This window comes from Molossus molossus, unplaced genomic scaffold, assembly GCF_014108415.1.
Source record: "Molossus molossus isolate mMolMol1 unplaced genomic scaffold, mMolMol1.p scaffold_m16_p_4, whole genome shotgun sequence".
Taxonomy (NCBI): Eukaryota; Metazoa; Chordata; class Mammalia; order Chiroptera; family Molossidae; genus Molossus; species Molossus molossus.
The window spans coordinates 91,415,373-91,434,125 of record NW_023425377.1 but is presented as its reverse complement, the minus strand read 5'-3'; the positions used below and the strand labels follow the sequence as shown (position 1 = coordinate 91,434,125).

The following is an 18,753-nucleotide window of genomic DNA, read 5'->3' as shown; positions in this document are numbered from 1 at the left end:
CACTACTACTAGAATAATGGCATTCTCTTGCTCAAAAGGCTTTCAAATTCAAATGTTATGAAATGTTGAGTTGGTCCAACCAAATACCATATGGTAATTATATACACACTGTCAGAATTACAGTTTTGTATGTACATCTTATTTCCACTACTATAAATTACCTTAAAGCACTAAAAAAAATACTGCAATCCATTTTCCCTGCTCCAGCATTCAGGTTCCTTTGACAGCAATAATATGTGTCACAATTTTACCAGAGACTGCTGTGTTGATATGTGTATTCATTAAGTTTTTCAAAAAGCTTGAGAAATTTTTACTGTCAAGTATCATATTAATAAAAAATAGAACTTGGCTTTCTATTAGAACAGTAAATGATCTTAGAGTTTCTAAAAAGAGGTGATGGCTTACTTGCTATTTACCTTCTATGTAATTTGCCCAGAAAACAGATATTCCATGTCCACCAGAATAATTTTCTCTGCTTTGTGCAGCATTTATTTTTGATTATCTTTTTTGAACAAAGGTTCCTCAACTATGAGAGAGCCAAGGATCCTTATAATTGTAAAACAGTCACGTGTGTTTTTTCAATTTTTTTAAATTTTTTATTATTGCCCTGACTGGGAATTGAAATGGTAACCTTTTGGCGCATGGGTCGATGCTCAACCACTGAACCACACCAGCCGGGCATGTTTTTTCAATTTTTTAAATTGCAGTGAAATATATATAACACAAAATTTACCATTTTAAGTGTATACAGTTCAACAGTATTAAATATATTCATAGTTATGCAGTCATCACCACCTACCCATCTCTAGAACTCTCTTCATCTTGCAAAACTGAAACTCTATACCCATTACACAATAATTCTCCATTCCCCCTTGCTCCCCAGTCCCTGGAAATCACTTTGTTATGTTCTGTTTCCATTATTTTTACTACTTGAAGTACCTCAGGTGGGTGGAATCAAACAGTATTCATTCATCTTTTTTTCATTGGCTTATTCCGCTTAGCATAATATTCTCAAAGTTGATCCATGTTGTGGCATATTTCCTTCCTTTTTAAGGTTGACTGCTATGAAGAAACTTATTTGTCATTTTCCTATTTATTTTACATATGCCTTTTTTGTCCCTCACTCCCTGCACTACTGTCTTCTTTTGAGTTTAGTTGATCTTTTTGCAGTGAAACATTTAAATTCATCCCTCATTTCCTTTTGCAAATATTCTATATGTATTTTCTTTGCATTTTCCATGGGGATTACATTTACTATCCTAGTTATAATACTCTTCTTTGGATCTGTACCAGCTTAACTTCAATAACATGAAAATTCTGCTCCTTTACATTTCCTTCCCGCTCCTTTCAGTTGTTGATGTCACAAAATTACATCTTATACAATTACATCCTTCTCTGTCCAAAACGATAAATTGATAATTTTTAAAAAGCATTAGTCTCTTAAATCATGTAAAAAAAAGGAAGAGTTATAAACCATTATTATAATACCATTAGCTTTTATAACTGTCTATGTATTAACCTTTACTGAGATCAATTTCTTCAAATGGCTTCAACTTACTGTCTAGTGTTCTATCATTTCAATCTGCAAGTCAGGTCCCTTTAGCATTTCTTTCAGTGCAATCTAGCAATAATGAATAACCTCAGCTTTTCTTTATCTGGGAATGTCTTAATTTCTCCCTTATTTCAAAGGACAGTCATGCCAGATATAGGATTCTTAGTTGACTGTTTTTCTTTTAGAACTTGAACATATCAATCAGCCCAAGCTTTCTGCTCTCCAAAGTTTCTAAGAAAAAATCTGCTGATAATCTTACCAAAGCTCCGTTATATGTAATGAGTCACTTCTCTCTGTCTTGGCCTTTTAACAGTTTAGTTATAATGTCCTGGTGCGGGTCTGTTTGAGTTGAACCAACTTAGAATTTGCTGAGCTTCCTAGATGTTTATATTCATGTATTTCAACAAAATTTGGAAGTTTTCAGCCATTAATTCTTCAAATATTCTCTCTGTCCCTTTCTCTCTCTCCTCTTTCTAGGACTCCCACAATGCATTTATTGGTCTAGTAGATAATGTTCCATGGGTTCCTTATGATCTGTTCACTTTTCTTCCATCTTTTTTCTTTCTGTTCCTCAGATTCAATAATTTCCACTGTCATAGCTTCAATTCACCAATTATTCCTTCTACCTGCTCAAATCTGTCTTTGAATCCCTCTAATAAATTTTTCATTTCAGTTACTGTACTTTTCAGCTCCAGAATTTCTTTTTGGTTCCTTTTTCGGCTTTTCCTTCATTGATATTTCCATTTTGTTCATATATTGCTTTCTTTCTTTTTTTTTATCCTCACCGGAGGATATTTTTGCATTTATCTTCAGATAGAGCAGGAGGGAGAGAGAAACACTGACGTGCGAGAGACACATCAAGTGGTTACCACCCACGCGACCCCAACTGGGGCCAGGGACAACTGTAACTGAGGTACATGCCCTTAGTGGGAACCGAACCCAGGCCTCTCCGGTCTGCAGGCCAACGCTCTAACAGCTGAGCCAAACCGGCCAGGGCCATACATTGCTTTCTTGACTTTCTTCATGTCTTCCTTTAGTTCTCTGAGCATTTTTTAAGACAGCTGTTTTAAAGTCTTTGTCTAATAGAGAACCATCAGGTCTTTTTCAGGGACAGTTTCTGTTTATTTTTTCCATTGAATAAGTCATACTCTCCTGTCTCTTTGTATGCCTTGTGATTCTTTTGTTGAAAACTAGTCATTTGAATCTAATAATGTGGTAGCTATGGAAAGATTATCCTCTTTCCCCAATGTTTATAGTTTATTATTATTATTATTAGTTTATTTTAAATTGCATGCTGTCTCTGAGCTGAGGATCAGTCTGAGGTACAAACTTAAAATCTTCTCAGGTATTTTCTAAGCCTGCATCCTTCCCTATGTATAGATGATGACTTTCTTATTCCCCTTGTGTATGTGGTTGCTTTTGAATGTCCTCATTTGTAATGTCTGGCTCCCCAAAAAAGGAAAAGAAAGAAATGAAGCAGGAAAGAAAAGGGTGCTGGCCCTTTAAATCCCCAAGAAGTCACTTCAACCATAAAGGATGGGGTTTGTTACAGTGGAGGATGTGGGGTGTAAAACAATGACTACCTACCTCTACCTCTTTGTCTATACCTTGGAGATCAGAAGTAGCTATCAATGATCAGAGCACAGAATCCTGATATTTGGACAGGGACCTTTTTGTTTACCCTGCAAGCTGCTGTTGGAATGCCTGCATGGCTGGCTGCCTTGGGACTGAGAGGTGGGGAATACATAGCTGCTGCTACAAAGCTAAGTGCTGAAATTGACTGAAATTAACCACAGTTTATTATCCCAGCCTTTCGGTGGAAGTTGCAAACCCTCAAAAGACTCCAGAGATCCAAAATACTTACATCAAACAGACTCTACCACCATAATTGTACTGCTGGGGAGATATATTTCTGGTGCTTCCTACTCTGCCATATTCCCAGAATCCTTTCCATCTGAATTTATTTTCTGCAATATTTTGTTACTTTGCCCTATCTTAGTCAAGTGACCAAATCCTGATAACTCTAGATTTGTGCCTTCCCACGTTTAGATCCTAAATTTAAAATTTCAGGTCACCTCTAACTATGAAGTAGCTCAATGTTGTTATAAAACCTGCATGGGAAGACTTGGTTAACATAACAATTACTAGCTGACAAGTAGAAGAAGGATTCAAACCCAAGTCTTTTTATTCCCAAATTCTGTGCTCTGTCTGCTAGGCTTAACTATGGAAAAGGAGACAGGTAAAGCTTAGGGATTATGACATTATCTTATTTACTAATACTTAATTAAAATATAACTCAAGATCTCACCTTATCATATTTTAAAGTTATTCCTAAGAACCTAAAAGTCCCCACATGTATGGTATTATCAATCAACAGCTTAGTTGTGCCAATTTGGTATCTACCATAGATACAGCTTTCCTAAGTACCCTGATATGTTATAAGAACTGTGATTTCTACTCTAGAGTAAATTACAACCTAGTTAGGTAAATAATTCTGATGTGAAATTATTCAGAGTACATTAAGAAGGGTGCATATGCAGGAAAAATAAGTCTAGACTTGGATGAGTATAGCGGAGCATCACATAGCAGTTAGAATCAATATATACACTCATAGAAAAACAGATGGGTCAGAAACAGAACTTAGGGAAAAAAGTAAAACTAAGTGAGATAATATACAATAGGTATGCACTTAAAATATATGTACACATAACAATGATAGCCACGTTGTAAAAATACATAAAGATATTTATTAAAGACACTGGAATAGCTGCCTATGGGGTAGAGTGGAATGGAAATGGAGTTCGAAGATAAAAGAGTAAAAAAAAAAGAAAAAACACAGGCTTTGCTAGAATGCAACATGGTGCACTATTAAAACTAATACAATTGATCTTTATGGACTAACATGTAAAGATAATTCAGTAATAAAAGATAGAGCATGGTATATATAATATTCTATTTATGAATTTGTTTCTCAATTTTTACATGTACATATGCAAGCATGATAAAGACAGTTTGCAACAATACACCAAACTAGATCTCAGGATGAAGCAGTGGAAAGAGGACTTTCCATTTCTGAGCATTTAAATAATTTTACAATTTACTTTTAAGTGTGTAAGAGGAAAATTTTATAAACTTTGGGGTTAGACAGAAGTATGTTCAAACACTGACTATGTGATTTTGGGAAAGCTACTAAACCTCTTAGATTTCTTATCTAGTAAATATAAAAAAAACTACACTAATTCATGGGGGGTTATAAGAATTAAAACAGACAACAGAAATAACACTCCTAGAACAGTGTTTCCTCCACTCCCCTATGTAAAAGCACGCAATTAAAATTAAGAATGGGTGATAAGGAGAAATGCAATTTAGAAGAGGAAAAGTTCATGGAAGATAAGACTTAAGCTGAGCTTGAAAAAAAGTAGTAGAATAGTAATAAGAGAGCATTGGGGGTATGTATTATCAAAATAAAGAAATAATCAGAATAAGCACATAGGAAGAAGAATGAGATGTATAAACATGTGCCCCAGTGCATAACATAAAATGCATGCTCAATAAATGTTAAATAAATGAATAAAAGGTGCATGATGGGGAATAATAGAAATAAGTAGGTCTACTTAGGTAGTGATAGGGTCATATTTAGAAATCTAAAATCAAAACAGAGTTTAGATTTAATGTAATTGCCAATACCAGGTTTCTAAAGCTGCAGTTACCTGGAAACACCACATTTTAGGAAGATACGGTCTGGCAGCAGTAAGCCAGATTGACAGGATACAGAATTAATCAGTTATAATGAATAATTAAATTATACACATAAATATATGTCTTTTGTATACATACACATATACATGATATATATATATATATATATATATATATATATGTATATTACAGATAGGAAATGAGATGGTGAATTAAACTGAGAGCTAATTAGCACAGAAATGTGATACTGAACTGCCCTAGTATTTACAATGAACATCTATAGTTATAAATAAATAAAAACATATATAAATAAACTTTGAATTACTTCTAAATAACATTATGGAGGAAGAGTCAATCTCCTACATGCTAACTCACCTGATCCTCTTGAAATAAAATGCCTTTCTGAGCATTTATTCGTTTAAAAAGATCCCCTCCTTCACAGTAATCCATCACTATGTAGAGAGAGCCATTTTCTACAAAATATAAACATTACATTCCATTTTTTAACATATGTATCAAAAGCATAGATAAATTAAAGGTACTAAAAGGTTTACTAAGAAGCAGCAATTAATTATTTTTGTTCTGTTAAGCCAAAAACAGAACTACATTCAAAAGAATTAGAGTGTAAAGTCAAGGTATACTGATCACCCAGATGTGCATGCAATAGCTTGGGTTAATAACTCCATCATTAATTATTTTTCTACCAAGAATACGCCACCTTATTGGATAGTGGTGACCACACTGACCCAAACATTTCTGGAATACAGACAACATGTAGACAGATATACAGATACTCCTTGACTTATGATGGAGCTATGTCCCAATAAATCCATATTAAGTTGAAAATGCATATTTTAATACTTATTATTAATAATACTTCCATGGCTCTTACATAGGTAGACACTTCTTAATCCTACTTTCCACTCTAATTCTTTTTTTAAAATGTTTTTTTTTTTATTAATTTTAGAGAGAAAAGAAGGGAGAGGTGGAGATATAGATAGAAACTTCATCAATTGGCTGGCTGCCTCCTGCACACCCCCACTGGGGATTGAGCCAGCAACCTGGGCATGTGCCTGACTGGGAATTGAACTGGTGACTTCTTGGTGCATGGGATGATGCTCAACACACTGAGCCACACTGGCTGGGCTGCACTGTTCTTTTTGTTGTTGTTAATCCTCACCCGAGGATATTTTCCATTACTTTTTTAGAGAGAGTAGAAGGCAGGGAGGGAGAGAGAAACATCGACTGAGAGAGACACATGGATTGGTTGCCTCTCGCACAACCCCAACCTGGGCTGGGGATCGAACCCTCAACCCAGGTATGTGCCGTTGACTGGGAATCGAACCCATGACCCCTCAGTCCGAGGGCTGATGCTCTAACAGCTGAGCCAAACAGGCCAGGGCTCCACTCTTATTCCTATAAAAGAATAAAACTATGCTTATTCTTCCCAAGTAAAGAAGAATGGCCAATAGCGCTTCTAACATTTACTAAACTACCATGTACTTACTAGTGAAACTATTGCAACTCAAAGAACAGTCTTCCAAGTTTTCACGTCTCTCAGTACCCTGTTACAGCCTTATTTCCAGGAGTGCTCATTTCTTGCACCTTGTGGTGGTGTTATTGCTTTTAGTGATGATACCCCCTTCCGATATGGTACTGCTTCTAATGTGCCATGGATTGGCAACCTATATGATTGAGCTAATTAAGAATCTGTTATAACTCTTGCCCTGGCCAGTTTGGCTCAGCGGTTAGAGTGTCATCCCGCGGACCTGAGTCCCAGGTTCGGTTCCCACAAGGGTCATGTACCTTTGGCCCCGGCCCCGGCCCCGGCTGGGGTCATGTGGGTGGCAACCACTTGATGTGTTTCTCTCGCATTGATATTTCTCTCTCTCTTCTTCCCTCTCTCCCTCCTGCTCTATCTGAAGATAAATATAAAAACGTCCTCAGGTGAAGATAAAAAAATTTAAAAAAGAATCTGTTATAACTCTTTATGATTGATATGAAAAGATTATCCAAACATACATGTGAGAAATCACAATGTAAAAAAACCTATAAAGCCCACTACTTATAAAATCATGTATATGATATTAACATTTATGTAGCATAAAAAGAGAAAAGCAAAAAATTATGTACTGTATGCTACCATTTTTATATATGCTTAATAATGCACAGAATAGTTTTAGAAGAAACATAAGACAGTGGTAACAATGCTTACCCCCAAGAAAGGAAAATAAGTAGTTGAAAGGTAGGAACACAAGGCAAACATTTTACTGTTACATAACATTTGAATTTTGTAACATATGCATCATCAAAAAATAAATAAAAGCATCAAAAAAAAATTTCTATACTGTGTGTGTGTGTGTGTGTGTGTGTGTGTGTGTGAGAGAGAGAGAGAGAGAGAGAGAGAGAGAGTGTGTATCCCAAGCATCTGTGCAAAGTGCCTGGCACATAGCTGGCACTCAGTCTGAATGATTGAAAGAATGTATAACAGATTAGTACTTCCCTCATGGAGGAAAGACTTTTCTGTTAATCTTATATTTTAAGTAGTATTTATCCCCCAAATAAATAATGTTTAAGCAACAGAAAACATTGCAGAGTTCTACTTAAGCTCAGGCATTTTGCTTCAGAATTACTTCTCCATCCCTTTTTCAGGTCTTATTTAACCTTCTGTCTGTCTGTCTGTCTCACTTTCTCTCTCTCTCTCTCTCTCTCTCTCTCTCTCTCATTGATCGGCTGCCTCCTGCATGCCCCCTATGCAGGACTGAGCCCACAACTCAGGTATGTGCCCTCATTGGGAATAAAACCGGGACCTCTCAGTCCATGGCACGATGCTCAATCCACTGAGCCAGACTGCTGGGGTGCCATACTGCCTTTTACGTGACTTTAGAAGACTTCCTTACAATGATGTCTAATAAATCCAATTATGACATCAATATTAAAATTTTTGATGCCTCTTTTTGAAACTCATTCTAAATGAAGACCTCTATAAGCACTCAGAACTAACTCAGTAATGACTACTTCCACAAAAGTATTTTATTTAATGTATTAAAAATTTTGGGGAGCATATGGGAGACTTTATAGAAAAGAATTAGTTTATAAACTAAGACAACTTTCTGGTAAAATAATTAAGGAATATTTTTTCTTATACAAGTTATATGCAAATTTATTTAAAATAGTGAAATGAAAACTTTCCTGCAACCAAAAACCAGAATGCGCAGGTAGAAAAGGTACAAATTGTTCCAAAAAAACCCACCACCAGATTCAGAATAATTATAACTATGTCATATTTTGGTGAATTTCAATCCTAAAGAAAAAGTCCTTTGGGCATCAAGGAAAGATGATGCTAATTACCTACAAGAAGAGGAAAAGCATTACACTGAATTCAAACTTTTCTACAAAAACATTCAATGCCAGGACACACATTCAGATATGAAAATATCAGTTAGATACTCTCAGAAATGCAAATATTAATTGTATTGAGTCCCCTTTTCTCCACATCCTCACCACCAGCACTTGTTGTTTGATGATTTATTGATGGCAGCCATTCTGGCAGGTTTGAGGTAATACTTCATAGTCATTTTAACGTGTCTATCTCTGATGATTAGTGACATTGAGCATTTTTTCATATGTCTGTCTCTTGGCCATTTGTATGTCCTTTTTGGTCTATTTAGTCTACTTAGGTCCTCTGCCCACTTTTTTTATTTATTTATTTATTTATTTTTTAATCCTCACCCGAGGATATTTTTCCATTTTTTGTACAGATAGAGTGGGAGGGAGAGAGAGAGAGAAACATCGACGTGAAGGGACACATCGAGTGGCTGCCACCCGCACGACCAACCAGGGCCGGGGACAAACTGCAACCGAAGTACGTGCCCTTAGCGGGAACCGAACCCGGGTCTCTCCAGACCGCAGGCCAACGCTCTAACCGCTGAGCCAAACCAGCCAGGTCTGCCCACTTTTTAATTGGATTCTTTGTCTTCTTTTTGTTGAGTTGTATGAGTACTCTATATATTTTAGAAATTAACCCCTCATCTGATGTACCATTGGCAATTATGCTCTCCGATATAGTGGGTTCCCTTTCCATTTTGATGCTTGTTTCTTTTGCTGTGCAGAAGCTTTTTAGCTTTATGTAGTCTCATGTATTAATTTTTTCCTGTGTTTCTCTTGCCTTAGGTGTTGTATCAGTGAAAATTCTGCTGCGTGTGATGTTTGTTACCTACATTTTCTTCTAGGATTTTTATGGATTCATAAGTCACATTTAAGTCTTTTATCCATTTTGAGTTTATTCTTGTGTATGGTGCAAGTTGCTGGTCTAACTTTATTTTTTTGCATGTAGCTGTCTAATTTTCCCATTACCACTTGTTAAAGAGGCTTCCTTCTTGCCACCTTTGTCAAGTATTAATTGAGCATAATGTCTTGGGTCAATTTCTGTTCCATTGATCTATATGCCTGTCCTTGTGCCAGTACTAGGCTGTTTTGATTACAATGGTTTTGTAGTATAACCTGATATCCTGTACTCTGATCCCTACTTTGTTTTTCTTTTTCAAGATTGCTGTGGCTATTTGAAGTCTTTTTTTGGTTTCATATAAACTTTTGGAGTGTTTGTTCTAGTTCTGTGAAATATGTCATTGGTATTTTAATGGAGATTGCACTGAATCTATAGATTGCTTTGGGTAGTATGGATATTTTAATGATGCTAATTCTTACAATCCATATTCTTCCACGTTTGTATATCTTCCTCTATTTCTTTTTTCAATGTCCTGTAGTTTTCTGTGAACAGGTCCTTTATTTCTTTGGTTAAGTTTATTCCTAGGTCTCTTAATTTTTTTTTGCAATGGTAAATGGAATTTTTTTTAGTTTCTCTTTCTGTGTGTTCATTACAGGTGTATAAAAATGCCAATGACGCCCAGACGGTGTGGCTCGGTGGTTGAACGTTGACCCATGTACCAAGAGGTCACTGGTTCAATTTCCACTCAGGGCACGTACCCAAGTTGTGGGCCTGATCTCCAGTGTGGGGCATGCAGAAGGCGGCCAATCAATGTTCTCTCTCATCGACGTTTCTCTCTCTCTCCTTTCCCCTCCTCTAAAATCAATCAAGTATTTTTAAAAATGCCAAAGATTGCCCTGGCCAGTGGTTAGAGCATCAGCCTGCAGACCAGAGAGTCCCAGGTTTGGTTCCCACTAAGGGCACATACCTTGGCTGCAGTTGTCCCCGGTCCCAGTTCGGATCGTGTGGTTGGCAGACAGTTGATGAGTCTCTCTCACACTGATGTTTCACCTTCCCCTTGTCCCCACTCTATCTGAAGATAAATGCAAAAATGTCCTTGGGTGGGGATAAATATAAATAAAATTAAATTAAAATGCCAATGATTTCTGGATGTTGATTTTGTATCCTGCTACTTTGCCAAATTCACTTATTAAATCTAGTAGTTTTTTGATGGAGTATTTAAGGTTTTCTATGTACAGTATCATGTCATCAGTGAATAATGAGTTTCACTTCTTCCGTTCCAATTTGGATCCCTTTTATTTTTTCTTCTTGTCTGACTGCTGTGGCTAAGGGTTCCAGTACTATGTTAAATAAGAGTAGTGAAAGTGGACATCTCTGTCTTGTTCCTGTTCTTAAGGGGAATGTTTTTAGTTTTTGCCCATTGAGTATGATGTTGGCTGTAGGTTTGTCATAAATGGCCTTTATTATGTTGAGATATGATCCTTCTATTCCCACTTTGCTGAGAGTTTTATAAAAAATGGATGCTGGATTTTTTCAAATGCTTTTTCAGCATCTATTGATATGATCAAATGATTTTTATCTTTCATTGTGTTTATGTGGTGTATCACATTTATTGACTTACAAATACAGTACCAGCCTCACATCCCTGGGATAAATCCCACTTGATCGTGGAGTATAATTTTTTTAATATATTGCTAGACTCAATTTCCTAAGATTTTGTTGAGGATTTTGGCATCTGTGTTCATGAGGGATACTGGCCAGTTATTTTCTTTCTTGTAGTGTCTTTATCTGGTTTTGGGATTAGGTTAAGTTAGCCTCATGAAAAGAGCTTGGAAGTCTTCCTTCCTCTTAAATTTTTTGGAATAGTTTGAGGAGCATAGGTGATAGCTCTTTGAATGTTCAGTAAATCTCCCGTGTAGCCATCTGGACCAGGGCTTTTGTTTGCTGGGATTTTATTGATCACTTCTATTTCCTTAATTGTTATTAGTCTGTAGGTTTCCTGACTCTTCCCAGTCGAGTTTTGAATAATATATGATTCTAAGAATGTGTCCTTTTCACCTAGGTTGTTGAATTTGTTGGCATACAATTGTTCATATTAGTTTCTTATAATCCTTTGTATTTCTGTGGTGTCCATTGTTACTTCACCTCTTTCATTTCTGATTTTATTAATTTGGGTTCTCTCTGTTTCTTGGTGAGTCTGGCTAAAGACTGATCAATCTTGTTTATCTTTCAATGAACTAGCTCTTGTTTCATTGATCGTTTGTATTGTTTTTTCAGTCTCTATGTAATTTATTTCTGCTCTGATTTTTATTATTTCCTTCCTTCTACTAATTCTGTTTTTTTTTTTTGTTCTCTTTCTAAATCTTTAAGTTGTTGGGTTGGATAGTTTATTAGAACTTTTTCTTCTTTTTTGAGGTAGGCTGTATTGCTACAAACTTCCCTCTCAGGACTGCTTTTGCTGTGTCCCATAGATTTTGTATTGTAGTGTTCATTTCATCAGTTTTCAGGAAGTTTTTTATTTCTTTCTTTATCTCATTTGGTAACCCATTCGTTGTTGAATAACATGCTATTTAGCCTCCATGTGTTGAATCTTTTTGAGTGTTTTCGTTGTAATTGATTTCTAGTTTCATACTATTGGGATCTGAGAAGATGTTATGGTGTTGGGTCCAGCTGGTACATTGCTGGGGTGCTGGGTCCAGGTGCCCTGCTGCGGTGCACTGCTGCCTGGTGGGGCTCAGCTCCTGATGCTGCTGGGAGCGAGTGTGAGCTCGTGGTTCATGCTACTAATGCTGCTGCTGTTGCCAGAGGGTGCTGTCTGCTCCCAATCCTCTGCTGCTGTTGGGGGCTGAGGATGCCCAGTTTCCGGGGCTTTGCTGCTGCTGGGGAAGGAGCTCTACTCCAAATCTGCTGCTGCAGTTGTTAGGGGCAGGTTTTGGCTGTCTGACCCTTGCCGATATTTGGGCTGGGGCACCGCTCCTGATCAGCCTCTGCTGATGCTTCTGGGGATGGGTCTCAGCTGCTGATCTGCACTGCTGCTGACTGAGGATGAATGTCTGCTGCTGAGTCTCTGTTGCTGTTGTGGGTGGGACTCCACTCCCTCCAGTCACTGCTGCCACGGGGGAAGGTGCTGGACTCCCAAGCTGGTGCTACTGCTGCTGGGGGTGGTGCTTGGCTCCTATCAGGCTGCTGCTATGGGGGATGGTGCTCGGCTGATGCTTTCCCAATCGACACCTTGACAGTACCGCTACTGTGCGCTGGTCTGCGTTGACAAAGCAGGGTCTACTGGTCCGATGGTGCAAGGTGCACTGGTGGACTCAGGTCATTCGGCCCTAGCCATTCCCTGCTGCATCCTCCCAGAGAAGACCAGGGATCTTCCAAGATGGTAGGGTCTTCCGGCCGCACAGGGAGAAGTGTCCCGACAAGCTGCTTACCGTGGTAGCTGGCTGCTCCCAGTCCATAACACAGGAACCCTCTGCCCCCCATTTCTGCACTGCTCGAGGTTGTTCGTCCACACTTACATGCACTCACACGCTCTCTCACACTCGCTCACACTCTTGCATACGGACCCTTGCTCTGGCCCAGCCTGCTGCCATCTTCCTGCCACCCTTATTATTTTTTAATCATCACCTGAGGATACTTTTCCATTTATCTTCAGATAGAGTGAAGGAGGAGAGAGAGAAACATTGACAGGAGTGAGAAACATTGACGTGAAAGAGACACATCGATTGGCTGCCTCCTGCATGACTCCAACCAGGGCTGGGGACCGAACCGCAACATGCACTGGACCAGAATAGAACCTGCAACTCTTTGGTCTGTGGGCCAATGCTCTAACCGCAGAACCAAACCGGCCAGGGCTCATGTTGTTTTTTAAAAGTATGTTCTGTTTTACTAAATACCAAGTTTTGTTGTAAGCAAGGATACTTACTGAAATAGTCATTTAAACTACCTTCTACTTTCAATCAAGATTGTCTTTCTGTTTTATAATTTATAGGGATTTATGATAATAATGGGAATGGCTTGCCCTGGCCAGTTTGGCTCAGCGGTTAAAGCGTCGGCCTGCGGTCCGGAGAGACCCGGGTTCGGTTCCCGCTAAGGGCACGTACTTCGGTTGCAGTTTGTCCCCAGCCCTGGTTGGTCGTGCGGGTGGCAGCCACTCGATGTGTCCCTTCACGTCGATGTTTCTCTCTCTCTCTCTCTTCCTCTCTCTCCCTCCCACTCTATCCGTACAAAAAATGGAAAAATATCCTCGGGTGAGGATAAAAAAAAAAAAAAAAAAAAATGGGAATGGCTTCAATAGGATTTCAATAAGCCACTCTGACGTGCCTTTAGAGAAGCCATGCCTTATTGTAGTTACTGCATTAACAAATGTAATGGAATAAATTGCCAAAACAGCAATATAGCTTTGACATTTTAGGAACTTGAAAACACTTTTAGCATACCTTAATACTATAATAATGAATAGGATACTTTCTTTCTTTTTTTTAATCCTCACTTGAGGACATTTTCACATCTATCTTTAGATAGAGTAGGAGGGAGAGAGGGAGGAAGAGAGAGAGAGAAACATCAACATGAGAGAGACACATCAAGTGGCTGCCACCCACACGACCCCAACCGGGGCCAGGAACAAAGTGCAACCGAGGTACATGCCCTTAGTGAGAACTGAACCCAGTACTCTCAGATCCATAGGCCAACGCTCTAACGGCTGATCCAAACTAGCCAGGGCATGAATAGGACACTTTCTAAAGATCAGAACATTTTCTCGGTAGCCGTACTGATAGCACTTAAAGGGAGTTAGTTTAAATAGATGTAAATTACTCTTAGTGCTTTGTCCAAATTCTTATAATTCCTACATTGCTTCTTTTTAAAAAATCAGGTAACAGTGAGCCAGTATTAAACTACACAGGGATAGTGTGGTGTATTACCCTTGAATAAAGCTGACAGCCCTATGTATAGGTATAGAAGCAAAAATTACACACTTTTCTTCTTATGAATACATTCACAAAAAGATCCTTAAAAGATTCCAAAGTCGTCATATGGTTTAGGAATTTTTGGAACTCTCTTGAAAAATTTATCTGACCTTCAAATGATTCTCTATACTGGACAATGTTGGGATGCTTCATGTTTGCCAACACAGCAACTTCTCTCCTTGATTCTTCCCTTTCTTTATTGGACATCTTAAATGGAATGAAAAGAGAAAATATTAAATTAAACATCATTAAACAACCTAAAATTCCATCAATATATGGTTAAAAAATGTTAGCAATAAAACATGGTCCAAATAACAAAATATAGCCAGAAGTTAAAAAGAATGAGTTGAATCAATAAGGAAAAACACTTTAGAAGAGAAAAAATGGAGGCGGCGTGAATGGAAGCTACACAGACCATCTCCCAGGACCAAACTGGAATTACAATGAAAATAAAGACAAATCGTCAGGAAGGGGCAACCGAAAGGCAGCTTGGAGGACCACTTAACCAGGGACACTAACTCAATCCTAATAGGCTTGCGAGGACGCGAGAGGGGGCCGGGAGCCCACAGTCCGCAGTGGCCTGGGCTGGGACCTGCTGTGGCCTCAGCTGGGACCAGCAGACTCGGCTCGGACCTGAGACCCCTGCTGGAACCTGCTGCGGCCTCGGCTGGGACCTGCTGCAGCCTTGGCTGGAAGCTGCGCCCTCAGCTGTGTACTGTGGCCTCGTCTGGGACCAGCAGCTGCCTCGGCTGGGTCCTGTGGCCTTCGCTGGGACCAGCAGCTGCCTCGGCTGGGATCTGCGGCTGCTTTGGCTGGGTCCAGCGACCTCGGCTGGGTGCTACGCCCTCGGCTGGGGCTGCCGCTGCCTCGGCCGCCCTTACCTGGGAGCAGCTGCGGCCTCGGCGGCCCTTACCTGGGAGCAGCACCCTCGGGTTAAAGTCCCAGGTGGCTCCACGACACAGAGCCTGGACAGAGGCTAAATTGGCAGCAGCCACTAACCTTGGGCTCTGGCAGAGGGAGGGCAGACTGGACTGGAACTGTGTGGGGACACTTGGGATTTGGAGGGTGCTCAGAGATTTTGCTGAGTGCAGCCACGCAGGTGTGTGGACGTCTTGCTACTTCCCAGGGCCCTGGGGAGAGGCGGCGGCCCCTCCCTCGGAGATTCAACCCCACCCGGTGGCCATTGAAATACTAATTGAGGTCCATTAACAACCAGCATCTGCCCCACCCTCTGGAAATCCTCTTACACTGAGCACCTGAGGGAGTTTTTCAGGCAACTCAGAAACCAAGGTTCTTCAGGTGACCGCTACGAATAGCCTCCAGACAAAAAAGCTAGAGGATAACTACCATTCCCTGAGCTAGCAACTCTAACCAGAAAAGTTAAGACTTGACAGTGGTGTTTAAAGTGGGTCCTCCTTGCCTCATCCAAACCCAGGTGAGGGAGCCACAAATAGCAGAACACCGACACCCACAGGGAAAATTTGGCAGATTCCAAAGCCCACTGTGATAGCCAAAATGGTGAAAAACAGAAACAAAAGCCAAATGAAAGAACAAGAGACCTCTACCGAAGATGAGATAAATGAGGTGCAGTTAAGCAAGTTAACAGAACTAGAATTCAGAGCCATGATCTTGAGGAAGCTCAACAGCACGTGTAAGGACATGAGCACCATGAGTAAAGACATAGAAATGTTGAAAATCAACCAGTTGTAAATTAAAAACCACCAAGAAGAAAAGAAGAATGACTTATTAGAAATAAAAAACACATTGGAAAGTCTAAATAACAGAGTAGAGGAAGCTGAGGACTGGATCAGTGAATTAGAAGATAGGGTAGAAAAAATTAACCAATCGGAAAACAAAAAAAACAATAATTAAAAAACAGGAAAACAGCTTAAGAGAACTGTGGGACAACTGGAAACGTAATAACATTCGCATCATAGGAGTCCCCGAAGAAGAAGAAGAAAATGAGCAAGGGCTAGAGAATATATTTCAAGAAATAGTGACAGAAAAATTCCCTAATTTGGTGAAGGAAGAAGGTATTCAAGTTCAATAAGCACAGAGAGCCCCAAGTAAGAAGAACCCAAACAAGCCCACACCAAGACACATAGTAATCAAAATGCCAAAAATTCAAGACAAAGACAGAATCCTCAAAGCAGCAAGAAAGAAGCAACAGGTTACCTACAAAGGAAACCCCGTAAGGCTCTCAGCTGACTTCTCAACAGAAACACTACAGGCCAGAAGGAAATGCCATGACATAATCAGGTCATGAAAAACAAGGATCTGAATCCAAGACTAGTCTACCCAACAAGGCTATCATTCAAAATAGAAGGTCAAATAAAGAGCTTCTCAGACAAAAAAAAAAAGGCTAAGGGAATACATTAGCACCAAACCAACACTGCAAGAAATGTTAAAAGGACTGCTGTAATTAGCAGGACAAATAGGAAGAAAAACAGAACCACACTAAACAAAAATGGCAATAAATAAGTACATATCAATAATCACCTTAAATGTAAATGGACTGAATGCTCCCATAAAAAGACACAGAGTAGCTGATTGAATAAGAAAGCATGACTCATCTATATGTTGTTTACAAGAGACCCACCTCAAAACAAAAGACTCACATAGGATGAAAGTGAAGGGATGGAAAAAAATCTTCCAAGAAAACGGAAAGGGAAAAAAAGCTGTGGTAGCAATACTCATATCTGGTAAAATAGATTTCAAAATGAAGGCCATAACTAGAGACAAAGAAGGCCACTACATAATATTGAAAGGATCTATCCAACAGGAAGATATAACCTTGATAACCATATATGCACCCAATATAGGAGCACCAAAATATATTAAAAATCTTCTGGAGGACTTCAAAAGAGAAATCAATAGCAATACAATCATAGCAGGGGACTTCAACACTCCACTGACATCACTGGATAGATACTCTAGACAAAAAATTAGCAAGGAAACAGAGACTCTAAATGAAGCACCAGACCAAATGGATTGAATAGATATCTACAGAGAATTACACCCCAAAACTACAGAATTTACATTCTTCTCAAGTGCACACGGGACATTTTCAAAGATGGACCACATGTTAGGGCAAAAACTCAGTCTCTACAGGTTCAAGAAGACTGAAATCATATCAAGCATCTTCTCAGATCACAATGGCATGAAACTAGAAATCAATTGCAAGAATAACATACAAAGACATTTGAACACATGGAAGCTAGATGGCATGTTATTAAACAATGAATGGGTTACTAAAGGGATCAAGGAAGAAATTAAAAACTTCCTGGAAACCAATGAAAATGAACACACAACAACACAAAATCTATGGGATGTAGCGAAAGCAGTTCTGAGAGGGAAGTTCATAGCACTATAGGCCTACCTCAAGAAACAAGAAAAATCTCTAATAGACTATCTAACCTCACAACTTAAAAGAATTAGAAAGCAAACAAAAAGAAAACCCCAGAGCAAGTAGAAGAAAGGAAATAGTAAAGATCAGAACAGAAATAAATGACATAGAGAGAAAAAAAAAAAAAAATTCAAAGGATCAATGAAACAAAGAACTGGTTCTTTGAAAAGATAAACAAGATTATGGACCCTTAGCTAGACTCATCAAGAAACAAAGAGAGAGAACCCAAATACACAAAATCAGAAATGAAAGAGGAGAAGTAACAACTGACACCACAGAAATACAAAAGATCATCAACAACTACTATGAACAATTATATGGCAACAAATTCGACAATCTAAGCGAAATGGACTAATTTCTAGAAACACAGTCTCCCAAAACTGGACACGGAAGAGATAGAAAACTTGAACAGACCAATAACAACTAAGGAAATTGAAGAGGTAATCAAGACTCTCCCAGCAAACAAATCCCAGGCCTAGATGGCTTCATGGGGGAGTTTTACCAAACATTCAAAGGAGAACTAATATCCATTCTCTTAAAACTATTTCAAAAAATTCAAGAAGAAGGAAGACTTCCAAACACGTTCTATGAGGCCAGCATAATTCAAAACCAGAAAAAGACACTACAAAGAAAGAAAACTACAGGCCAATATCCCTGATGAACATAGACGCCAAAATCCTGAACAAAATATTAGCAAATTGGATCCAGCAATACACCAAAAATATTATCCACCATGACCAAGTGGGATTCATCCCAGGAATGCAAGGCTGGTACAATATTCGGAAATCATTAAACGTGATACACCACATAAATAAAATGAAGAATAAAAACCCAATGATCATATCAATAGATGCCGAAAAGCCTTCGACAAAATCCAGCATCCATTTCTAATAAAAACGCT

The 18,753-nt window shown here is 38.9% G+C and overlaps 1 protein-coding gene across 10 annotated transcripts in view; it reads right to left on the bottom strand.

Annotated features, from left to right (window-relative positions):
* NEK1 (NIMA related kinase 1) overlaps positions 1 to 18,753 on the bottom strand; it is a 191,234-nt gene that overhangs the window by 157,675 nt on the left and 14,806 nt on the right. For all 10 annotated transcript variants that reach the window (XR_004956413.1, XR_004956412.1, XR_004956415.1 and 7 more), the window contains 2 exons: positions 14,557 to 14,653; positions 5,627 to 5,724 (listed from right to left, as the gene is read on the bottom strand). Coding sequence is in view for 5 of the 10 variants with exons in the window: in XM_036240045.1 (XP_036095938.1) it covers positions 5,627 to 5,724; positions 14,557 to 14,653 (195 nt within the window). In the remaining 5 variants the exon portion in view is untranslated. The remainder of the gene's footprint in view (positions 1 to 5,626; positions 5,725 to 14,556; positions 14,654 to 18,753) is intronic.